The sequence below is a fragment of the Alosa pseudoharengus genome, unplaced genomic scaffold (genome assembly GCF_046254945.1).
Source record: "Alosa pseudoharengus isolate Yale_2024_CS ecotype anadromous, Long Island Sound unplaced genomic scaffold, YU_APseudo_1.1 YU_APseudo_1.1_scf_15, whole genome shotgun sequence".
NCBI lineage: Eukaryota > Metazoa > Chordata > Actinopteri > Clupeiformes > Clupeidae > Alosa > Alosa pseudoharengus.
Window position 1 is genome coordinate 18612228 of NW_027468620.1, and position 12500 is coordinate 18624727.

At 44.4% G+C, this 12500-nt stretch overlaps 1 protein-coding gene across 2 annotated transcripts in view; it reads right to left on the reverse strand.

Moving 5' to 3' along the window:
* Positions 1-12500, reverse strand: part of slc35f3b (solute carrier family 35 member F3b) — a 62523-nt gene that overhangs the window by 35235 nt on the left and 14788 nt on the right. Inside the window, exon 3 of one of the 2 annotated variants that reach the window (XM_076285067.1) lies at positions 1346-1394. The exons of the other annotated variant lie outside the window; for it this stretch is intronic. Within the exon in view, the coding sequence (XP_076141182.1) occupies positions 1346-1394 (49 nt within the window). The remainder of the gene's footprint in view (positions 1-1345; positions 1395-12500) is intronic. 2 annotated transcript variants of the gene reach the window in all.

Below are 12500 nucleotides of genomic sequence, written 5' to 3' on the forward strand. Positions count from 1 at the left end.
TACACCCACACATGCTATATAACACCTCCAGAATACACCATTACAGTACCTACAGTATCATTGTTACACTCCAAACATTAACATTTTAATGTTTTCACCTTGAATGAAATCCATACTGATCTACCTGCACTTAATAATAATAATAATGCATTTTATTTATGGGCGCCTTTCTGAACACTCAAGGTCACCTTACAAAATCAACAATAAAACATTCAATAAATTAAACAAGCAATCAGAGAAAACAAGCAATAAAATAACATGATAATACTATTAATAAAAAAGAACTTGCTGCACGTTTACTAAATGTCCACACAATTGCAGAGTTTTACTGTAATGCTGTGCTCTTCTGTCTACTGTGTGAGCAGGGCTTACCGTTAGCCCGTGGCAGGAAGTAATGAACATATTATTCAGCGTTCTGATCTCATAGATCTTTCATTTCCTTCTCAGAGGCGCATGTTGTGTTTATAGCTGAACTCTGCGTGCTCATAATTAACAGTGTGACCGCCCTGTGGCTCCCCATACAACCGGCTGAGCAGGGCTTTTTTACAGCATTGTACACTTTTTAGGCTTTTTGTAGCACCTGAGGAGCCTGTTCTCACTTGCTCACCATCTCCGCTTCACCGGGAGAATGAGAGGGCAGGGAGGGGTTCCACATGTTCTAGTAGCGCCGCTGATGTGAATGTGAGAGGCATGACAATTCACAACTATAGAAAAGAGTGATTGTCTCGAGGCCTGCTAGTCAACAGATATTTCCATATACAGTATAGGGATTCTTTCAATTCCAATTTTTATCGCTCTAGGGGCTTTACTGGAACGAAATGTAATCTAGCTAATACAAGGCACAGGGATGTGCTCTATGTAAGTAAATCTATCTTTGAATTGGCCTCATTCTCTCTCTCTCTCTCTTTCAATCCCAGAGAGTTGTGATTCTACAAGAGCTTAATTAAAATGCTAAGGGGTTGCTGGTGGCATTAGGGTGATGGAAAAAGATAGAGGAGGAGGAAGAAAGGGAGAGAGAAAGAGAGAGAGGGAGATAGAGAGAGATATGTACATTATGTTTGTGTTTAAAATGTATGTGTGTGTGTGTGTGTGTGTGTGTGTGTGTGTGTGTGTGTGTGTGTGTGTGTGTGTGTGTGTGTGTGTGTGTGTGTGTGTGTGTGTTCGGTGTGTGTGTGTTCGGTGTGTGTGTGTGTGTGTGTGTGTGTGTGTGTGTGTGGTATGGGACTGGATGTTACAACATCACCCCATTGGGAGCTGGGAGTTCATTAGAGGAAATAAGACTGTATCTTCACAAAAAAGCATTGCTATGCAAACGTACACAGTGAATATGAGGACTGTCTGGTACAGTATGTGTGGTGTAATGACAGAATTGGATACCGATCCTGAATAATGCTCTAAAACTGAACAATTTAGCTTTGTACTGTATAACCCTCAACATAAGAGTTCATTAACTGGTGGTTTTGTAATGGTATATCAAACATTGGAGCACACCCTCACACACATATACACACACACACCGCACACACACACACACACACACACACACACACACACACACTTGGCCAGAAACTGTTGGCTTCACTACCATGGTAAACCATTTTACAGCTCAGTAAATTCACATCCTCCTCCCATTACAGCAAGATCGTTAGCAGCAGCAGCACCCGTGGTAATGATTAGGAGTTGCCTTGCTCCATTTGTCTGTCATGCAAGCTCACCACAAGGCCTAAATCATCCCAAAAGTTTGTGCCCATATCTGAAACGCAATTACCCTTCCTCTCAAGCTTTGTGGATTGGCTGTCTCGTGTGGTGATGTACTTCCTCTCCCTGTCTCTCTCGCGTTGCAGTGGCTTATAAGGGACAAAAATCAATTACACAGAGCACTGGGCCTGCCAGTGGTGGCACGGTAATGCTGCTTTGGTGCAAGGAGTAGCCTATCTGGCTATCTTTCATGAAAACACCAGGAAAAGCTTTAAAGTTTTTTTTGCCGGATGATGGTTGCTGCTCTTCTATGTAATAGGCTGGTCTGTGAGTGAGAGCATAACACAGGGAAGGGGAAGTAGTGTGTGTGTATGTGTGTGTGTGTGTGTGTGTGTGTGTGTGTGTGTGTGTGTGTGTGTGTGTGTGTGTGTGTGTGTGTGTGTGTGTGTGTGTGTGTGTGTGTGTGTGTGTGTGTGTGTGCAAGAGAGAGAGAGAAAGAGACAGAGGGAGAGAGGTAGAGAGAGTGAGGAGTGAGAATTGAGTAAGATTAAAATTGAGTTAAGACAGAATACTGTTTGTACCAATGTACACATCAACTGAACAGATCTCAGATGTCAATAAAAGACAGTAAAAGACACAGTGATTTAGTCCCTTCAATACATCTCAGCATTCTCCCCCACTGTCATGGCTGCTGGAGTAAGTACCAGGTCACTGGACCTCGCTAAGAGTCTCAGAGACAGACAGGAGTTACAGACCACTGCCACCACGCTCTTGCATGACACTGTGTCGCCTACTGCTAATAAGCATGCAATCAACTGCTGTTCCATTACGTGCCTGTTAATTACCATAATAATTTCCATAGGGAAAAATACTGCCACCCTCCCATAACCCCCCCCCCCCCCCCCCACACACACACACATACACCCCACCACACTCTCATCCCTGCAGCCCTCTCCTCCCTTAGGTCAGGGCAGAGACGGTTTCTGGGGATTGGGTCAGCCGCCATCTTAGGGTCGTTAATGGCTAGGGTCAAGTAAAGTTGACAACAGGCTTAAAATGGCTATTTTTTTTTCTAATAGCATTTGTGGCCACCATATCTAACTGGCTATACAGCAGAATGCCACTTATGCCAGTTATGGTTATGGTTAGTTGATAGAGGACGTGTGTTCGATAGTTGTTGAATCCCTCCTTAATAAGAGCTACCTACTCAAATGAAATATTGCGTCTAACATCCAAAATGACTCTCAACCTATTGCAATGGTAGTTCATGAGACATGTCACATGACACACAGTGTTGTTGTATGGAAAAGTAAAAAAAAAATCAAGAGAGACTAAAATCCCTCACACAGCATTACTGAGCCCTTTCTTCTGCATGCATGTGTGTGTGTGTGTGTGTGTGTGTGTGTGTGTGTGTGTGTGTGTGTGTGTGTGTGTGTGTGTGTGTGTGTGTGTGTGTTGAATCTACTGTAGCAGTTTGTATCTTCCTTTGTGTGTCCGTCTGTGTACGTGGTCCATTTGCTAACTCTCTCTCTAGCTCTGCTGAAATCTGTTGCCACCGCCACCAAGCTTAATGGCCTGTGGGTAACCCCTCTGAAATTGCACTGACACTGATTGGCAAGGTGAATTATTGGCTGGCCCTCGCATGAAGGCATTCGGCCACTGTTGGGCTGCACACTACGACACCAGTAATGGGTTTGAGCTCGGGAGGAGCACACAGCAGTCTCCTTCATACACTGTGTGATTATCAAATAATGCATCACGACATCCACGGGGGAGTGCATTACACAGTGGGGGGGCATAAATCACAGTGCACTAAAATGCATGGAGCTGTCCGTGGTACTGAAAGTCATTGTTCACCATTCTCACAGTGCTTTAAAAATCTCTGGCCTCACTGATCCACAATTGCAAGCCACACACCGTAGTTTCACAATTACGACTTTAGGACTCCACACTTGCCAGACATGGATGGATGCTTAATTTCCATACGTTATGCAAATGGGTGAAAATTACTACCATAATGCATCTTTCATTCTTCTAAAACAGCTCCCTTTTCTGTGCTTTGAAAATAAGCCCGGTCTCATTAACAGCACATGAGACATATAAAAGTAGATGTTACCCAGTCCTCTCACAGCGTTTGGCTGCATGTTAAACAATGATTCGCTCATGAAAGATTTATTTCACACGTTGTGCCTACTGTGCGTAGCTAGCGTGAAGCCAATTAATCTCGAGAAGGTGTTTGATGAGTCGTGGATGGCAACCGAAGCCACACGGCCATGACGGCATGGTCTCAGAGGCAGCAGAGTCTCAGATCCACAGAAATGCATCAGTAATCTGCAGTTTGAAACCCATTAGCAACATAGACTCAACTGGGTGGAACAGCTCTATCTCTTGAGAACATAATCGCGGCTTGTTATATTTCAGGTAATCTCTAATAGGTTTTCAACTGTAACAGTTTAGAGCTTGTTGGTGCATTAAAGTCACATCACAGTGTTCTTTTATATATGCATACATACTGTGTGATTAATTCATTACACCCATGAGCTAATTGAAAGAATACAACAGCACAATTCTCCCGTGGGAAGGGACATATTCTCATGGGTATTCCCAACTACTCAGCAAGGCAAATCATGCCAAATCACTGAGCGCCATGGCAACTGAGGCAAAAGGGAGAGACATAGTTTTCAACAACACCCCAAACTCTTACATGCTCAAACATATGCCCATATGATGTTATTTAAAGTCTGCAGATAAAAAATATGCTGTGCGTGCTCATCTCCAAGTAATTTAGATTTATTATAATTTGCATCATACGCATTTACTGTAACATGTTCAATAAGTCACAGTTCACACTGTACATGATCAGAGGATGTCCACAGGGACCACCCCCTCAACTTGAGCCTGATGTCCAGTGGAACAAAGAGGAGGCCATGAAATATATGGAACACTCCTGTCCGAACGGCTCTTAACGCCTTAATTTCATTAATGCGTAATGGCACCTAACGGCCACTGCACTTCACAAACTGTCCGTCATTAAACTTTCATCAGAGTTGAAGTTGCTGGGATGTAGTGGCATTATCAATTCATTAGATGGGCCAGGACCCTGTTAATGAAAGTGTGTTAGGTTAAGTGTGAGCCATAATGAATAGTGGAGTTTATCTTCTCTTTGAGGGGAAAGGTGTGTCTAGGGGGAACAGAGGACCATGCAAGACAAGACCAGATGAGAGGAGATTAGACAAGACAAGACAAAACAAGACAATATAACACAACACAGATGCTGACTATTTCCTACTTGTGTATTCAGCATACATACTGTTTTCTCTGGATGCCCAAAGGTTAAAACACAAACACACACACACACACAAACACATGCAAGAATATACAACCACTCAATGCCATGTTCTCTGTTCTCTAGCTCTCAAAATCATAAACATGTGCAAATAAACACACACACACACACACACACACACACACACACACACACACACACACACACACACACACACATTCATCCACTGCACAGGCAAAATATATGTGTTTTCATTTGAAGCTTTATCTGTATAAAGCAGGAGTATAAAAACGTAACAAATGTACATGGTTACAATTAAATGTACATTGCACAATTTTACATAGTACATTTTTATGCATCACCATTCAAGATACAAAATCTCTTCTCTATTTCCCCACACTAAAAAAATGAAGATAGACTCAAGTCCACAGATGACGCACAGGTCCACTGAGAAGCTCCAAAGCAAGTAGGAAATGACCCTGCCATCTCACGCCCTCCAAGTCTGAAACAATCATTAGCGGCAGGTTTCTAACTGCCACATTTACACTCAAACCTTTGCTGTGCACCACAGTTCCTTCGTAGGCAGGCCCTCTACAGCTGGTGCAACTCTGCAGCTGGTGCGACTCTCTCTCTCTTCTCTCTCCCCCACACTGAGTGCAGGCTGCCTAGGAGTCCTGTGCATCACTCCCACCCTCGCCAGTCACTCTGACTCAAGCCAACAGGGACACCTTGTGGGGGCTGAGATGTATGTCACATGGCTACTAGAACAGCTGTTGCACCTCAGTTGGGAGTAGTGGTAAGGGTAGATATACCTTTTAATGAGGATTTGTTTGAATGTTTCAGTGGATTGAATTTTCAAGGAAGGTTTGATTTCAATTGTATAATGCCAATATTGTATTTTTGAGGCTTTCCTGTTCTGAGAGATGCGAGAAGGGTACACAATAAAAGAGAATTGGAGGGGAAAAAAGGGACGTGGTTGGGTATCAGTCATAGCTATTTCTACCACAGCTCACATCCTTAGTGCCATGATCCCACAGCTTGGGAAGGAAGTAGGCCTACTGTACATTGTTACGCTCCACAGCTTCGGCAGTTTGCTCTGTTTGCCTGTCAGTTCACAAATTTGCCTGCAGGGGGAGCTCTTGGCCCATTCTCTCTCAGCTCAGCAACTCATCAGGCAACAATACTCATGCAGCTTACTGCCTCCACCAGAGTAAACAGCCTACAAGTATGTTTGAGTTTGTGTATTACGTGCACAGGCTTGTCTCTGAGTGTGTGTGTGTGTGTGTGTGTGTGTGTGTGTGTGTGAGAGAGAGAGAGAGAGAGAGAGAGAGAGAGAGAGAGGGAAGGAGTGAGAGAGAGAAAGAGAGATGAAAAAAGAAAGAAAACATAATTTCAGTAGCACTTTCATCAGGGCATGGCGAATGAGCCGGTGTAAACAAGCAGATCAGAGTGGTACAGGCTATTGAGTGGACAGAGAGAGAGAGAGAGAGAGAGAGAGAGAAACAGAGAAAACCAGTGGTAGTGTATCATTGCAGAGAAGTTTCCATCACCCCTTCACTTTTAACACTTTAAACACAAACAATCACACAATCACATACACACACACACACACACACACATACAAACCCACTATGCAAAGATACTGTATACTCTAAGGAGATGGGGAGAGAGAAAACTTGTGAGAGTAAAAAATGTAGAAACATCTTTGGGAGAAGAGACAGAATACTGTATCCATTAAGAAGGAAGGCAGGGCAAAAACTGAGAAAGAGATACAGTAAGAGGAGCGATATGATGATAGAGTGCAAGGCGGAGGGAGGAAAAGGGGTGATGATGATGAGGGCACGGGGGAGGGATGAGGAGTGGAGGAAAAGAGGGTGTTTGAGTGAAAAGATGCAGAGAAATTGAACTGATGGAAAAGGGATCCTGGCTGGCACACTCGGCATAACAGCACGGAGCTAAAAGCCTCTCCACCACGGCTACCACACCGCTGTTTTTCTTTCATCTGTTCCATCTCTTTCTCTCTCTCTCTCCTGCTCGCTCTCTCTCTCCTTTGTTTGCTTCGGGGAACATCATTAGAAAGGAGGGTTTGTCACACACCAATCTCTCTCACACTCGTCCCCACCGTACACTCTCCCTTCTCCTTCCACTCACTCCTCTCTCCCTCTCTTCTTCCTCCATCGTCTCTCTCTCTCTCTCTCTCTCTCTCTCTCTCTGTGAGTTTGTTTCTCCAGTGCCACTCTCCACTCTCTGCTGCTGATGCAAAGCAGAGCCTTAACTGTGTGCCCTGAGGCAGGAGAGGGAGAAGAGACAGGAGAGGTTCCCACTGGACACCTGAGCAACTGAGTGTGTGTTTGTGTGTGCGTCTGTGTGTCTGTGTGTGTGTGTGTGTGTGTGTGTGTGTGTGTGTGTGTGTGTGTGTGTGTGTGTGTGTGTGTGTGTGTGTGTGTGTGTTTAAGCCTATCTGTGTGTGTTTGTATCATGTGTGTGTAGGAGGGGGCTGCTGTCAACAGACTCATCACATAGCCTGGCTCTTCCATTACCAGCCCCCCAAGTCCCTCTGATGATGTGCTGCTGACCTCTGTGGGAGGCCGGGCCAGGCCCGCCACGTGCCCACGGCAGCCAATTCACAACCGCTCCAGGAGCCGGCCACCAGCGGGGCCCTCCTCCCCAAACCAACTCCCCGGACGCGGCTCACACAGCCTGGGTTGGCGCACACACACACAACACACACACACACACACCCTCCTCCCCCAACGGCCGGTTCTCTGCCACGCCACCGTCACACCGGCGCTGCACGACTGAATGTTCTCAGCTCCCGATCAATCGATCAAAACTGGTGCTGTTTTTAGGCCTATCCAATCAATGAGTCGGCACAACGCTTTTATCAGCAATCTCTGCAGCTCGCCAGTCGATTGGCCAAAAAAAATCCCCGCTAGAACTATATTCAACAATTTGTGATCTTAAAATATTCACAGATTGACAAGCCATAGCTGAGAGCCGACCACAGCCAAACAATGTGCTGTTTCATGGATGCCAATTTCATCGTCACAGAGTTGCCAAAAGGTTTGAAAAATACTATAATTCAGTTTCAATACATTCATGTCAGCCTGACGTTCATAACATAATTATGTCTGAGAACTAGGGCTGTCAATCGATTAAAAAATTTAATCGAATTAATTACATACTCTGTGATTAATTCATCTAAATTATTCACATATATAATTTTTGCTGTGAAAGTATTTAAAATATTTAAATTCAAATGAATCATTAAATAATCAGCATTAGTGACATTAAAGTTCAAAAACTCTTTTATTATTATTTTCACTGTTCAAATAATGGCCATAATAATCTATGATATGACCTAATATGCTGAGCAAATAAATTCAAAAGTGCTTCGGGAAGAAGTTATTTTTCACATACAAGGCATTTCAGGCCACAGATATAACCTATGGGACACAATGAAAATAAATTAACATTCCCCTCAATGTCAACACTTTCTTTGCATTGATGTGCGACTTTAGAGTTGACAAGCTCCGGTGATTTGCAAATTCCTTGCTGCAGACTTTAGAGGACTTTATTTTAACATTTCAACACTTTATTTTTATCAACACCATCAGGCTGTTTTTTAAAAGTAAATGTTCCAATCAATGATCTAGGCAGCACATTTTCTTCTCTCCTTCATTTTACAGTCTAATGGTTACTGACTAGAACGGCTCGGGGTTAAAGGTCATACGGAATCGATTACTCACCGCAATTTTTTTTAATCCATTATTTTTTCTCAAATTAATTAATCAAAATGAATCAGTTATTTTGACAGCCCTACTGAGAACATAGGCTTGAACCAGTCAATCTGTTCATGAGTCAGAGAACCATTGTGTGGCCTGGGGGTCAGTAGATCTGTGCCCTAACATCAGGATTGCTTTTCACGTTCAGGTCTTTTTGTGTCATTTCTACTTCATATGGGGGCTAATTGATCCTTGTGAGCTGAATCCCAGGAGTGTGACTCATGCCCCTAGATCACACACACGTCAGATTGTCCAGAGTGAGACACTGTCAGAGCGCATGAGTGAGGACAGGAGATTCCAGAGGCCAGGTGGATAAAGAATAAGGAGCGACTTAACAGGTTATAAAAATCCAATTATGTAGCCATAAGAGCAGAGGTAATAAAGAATAAACGAAAACGATAAACGAAAATATTCTGTCGCCAACTATACTGCTAGGCTCCGATGTCTGATGACAATGTTCACTCAATGTTCTGTATTTATGGTGGTGAATTATTCAAAGGCAGGGAAGTCGACAGAAGAGGTGCATGTAGTCTGTGTATGTTTAAAGGGACACCAGGCAACGTTTTCGTGTTAATTAATCATCTTCGTAAGTCGGTATATGGTTAAATGACTCATTATGGGGCGAATGAAGGCTCTCTCGCCCGCCCTACTGCCTGTAGGAACAATATCCCACTTGCAAGTTCGGTGTATCCTATACCCGCCGACCGAAGCAGGATCAGTTTACAGCACAGAGGCAGGCTAACGAAACGCGTTGCAAACGTGTGTATAATGGCAGAGCCGGTGAAGAAGCAGCGAAAACCCTTGACGGAAGACGCAAAGAAAAGGAAAAGAGCTTCAGACCGAGCGAGGGGGAGTTTCGTAGAGAAAAAGCATCAGGCTTGCCTGGTGTCCCTTTAAAACATTACTGTAAATCCCACAAATGGCCTACACAACTGCCTACAACACCCCCAAGGCTTTTTTTTTTAAGGTGATGAGGAAAATGGGTCATCCTGATCTTGTCAAAAATACCTCATTATCAGCACAATCCAACCACTCCTCTGTTCTGCTCTCGTATCTTCACGAGTAGTGGGAGAGTATGAGCTGCTCCACCTTGATCAAGCTGTGCTGTAATCGCATGTGAACCTGATTACTGATCGCAAACCCCAGCGGATGGTTATGAACCAAGCCCCAAAAGAGAGCGTAGCGGGCAAGCTGTCAGTGTTAGATTGGAGAAGGGAGAGATGCTGTACCTTCACACAAACACACACACACACACTTCACAACCCCCGTTTAATCACTCCCACTCTACAATATAAAAAAAGCCCAGGGGAAAAAAAAACCCTGGATGGAGAAGCGAATATGATTGTAAATCAGATATATCCTGCTGATTGGATATCATTATTTTCTGTGAATGAAAAACTATCTCAGCAGGAAATGTCCATCATGAAGCAGGCTGATGAGATGTCACTCTGACCCAAATCACCTGATCCTCACTAGTGTCGTGGTCACAGAGTAGCGGTGAGCAGTAAAGAACCTTTCAAACCTGACTGAGTCACTTAGACAGATTGATGACCGCTCTAACAGTGAATCTACAATGCCAGGGTCCTGCAGTTTTTCCTCACCTCCACATCACTCTGGCATTGTCCATCGGGCCCTTATCACTACATTCACAAAGACTACTCCATCTTTCTCTCTTTCTTTCTCACTCTCCTCACTCCCTCCCTCTCCCTCTCTCACACACACATGCAACGGTTTGTAATCCTTGCAATGTAGTTGTGCCATCCCTCATCGCATTTATATTGTCTCTGTCTGCCCACTGTGTGTGTGTGTGTGTGTGTGTGTGTGGGGGGGGGGGGTTGGTGCTGAGCAAAAAAGTTGTGTCTGCAACATCTCACACTAAATGTCGCGTGCATGCTGCTGTCAGCGGTCCCAAAGTTTCCCACACCCCTTAACCGATTTAAGCCCTGAAACGAAAACCTCCACCCTGCCAACGTACAGTCACCAGGGCCCATTGCACAATAAGAAACTCAGTGCACTGTACTGCCCCTTCCCCTGAAAGCATTGAGTAACAGGCACGCTCCCTGGCAAGCGTTGAGTAACCGACGCGGGGGCCTGGGTGCCTGATCATCAGCGTCGTTAGGGGGAGTTTGGACGTTGGATAACCAGAGCCAGGGGGGTGAGCAAGCACGAGCAGGACCGCGATCGGGGTCTTCCTGTCTCAAGGGAGCGGAGCAGAGACGAGCGATCTCGCCCCACTGCCTGGCACTGGGCCTCCCAACATCCTCCTCCTCCATTGGTTGTCCGCTCCGATCTGTCATCCCCCGGCTTCCGTAATTGCCTTGACCAGCATGGAGCGGAGGCTCAGTGGGCCGCGCCTGCTCTGCATGGTGGCGTGTGTGTGTGTGTGTGTGTGTGAGTGTGTCTGGGGGAGCAGTAACTGTGACTAGTAGTGACATGGACGTTGGTGGGGGAGGGCTCTTGTTGCTCGCTCCTGATAAACTGTATTCCTTAGCTGACTGTCTCCTCTGTGTCTATATTTTTGCAGTTACAGTACCTGAATAGGCATGGCTTGAATGTATAATTGCTCAAGATTTTTTTTTATGTTCTATATATATATATAGTAGCTTTGAATAAAACATTTTAAAATATTAATTTACCAGTTGACTTATATTACACTAATCCCATTCTTGTCTTGCTTTTAATAATATACAGTTTTTGCAGAAGTGTCATTTAAAACTGATGTGTAATGTGCTTTGCTTACAGAGGAATCACACCCACACAGTCTCATGATGAATACAGAACACAGGCCACAGTAGGCCCACACAGACCAAAATAAACATCTAAGCCATTTCCAATCCGTGATCCCACCACTCACTGGCAAAGAGGTCGATAGTCTTTATAAACAGATCCTCTCTTTCTCTGTCAGTATATATATATATATACTGTATGTGTGTGTGTGTGTGTGTATACATTTCATTCAATACAGTATGATTGACTGAACTGGTGATGGACTAGGAACTCTAAACTCGCAGTTGCCACTGAATGCAGTATTCATTCATACTGTACTCATTCATACTGTACTCATTGATACTGTACTCATTCTTTATTCATTGCCCTGGCTGTCATTGTTGTTGTTGTTGTTGTTGTTGCCCTGGCTGTATATTACACTTGTCTGCATGTCACTACACTGACAACTGACTCGAGGAATGATTGATGTGGGACTGTCTCATTTACTACAGAATGACAGGCTCTGTGCAGTCAGACTCATTCCATATACGATGAACTCTGAGCCATTCTGCGGGGTGGACTTTGAAGGGAGTATCGGCCTCCTCTACACTACTACAGTTTGCCTCAGAACCACTCTGCAGAGAAATCCAATCTAGTCTTTGATGTGCCTCTGTTACAGGCTACTTCTCACCACTAGCCCAGAAGGCAGAGGAGTCTGGGCTGGATACGGGCTGATTCTGTGCCACAGTCGGATGCTATCGAGGAAGGAATCGGCCGTGATCTGGAATTCTCTTTGAATGGATGTACTGTACATCTAAGCACATGAGGTGACACTCTGTCCATCTCTCTGGGGAAGAGGATACGGTAGATGAAAGTTGATGTCATTTTGTTTTTGTTTCAGAAATAACACGTCTCGACGCCTTCCATCTCCTCTGCAATTGGAGATTGAGATGAAATTAAATTCATCTCTGCCTCTTCTCATTACTTTTTTTTTTGCTATGTCTTCCTCGCGAATGATAACTGGG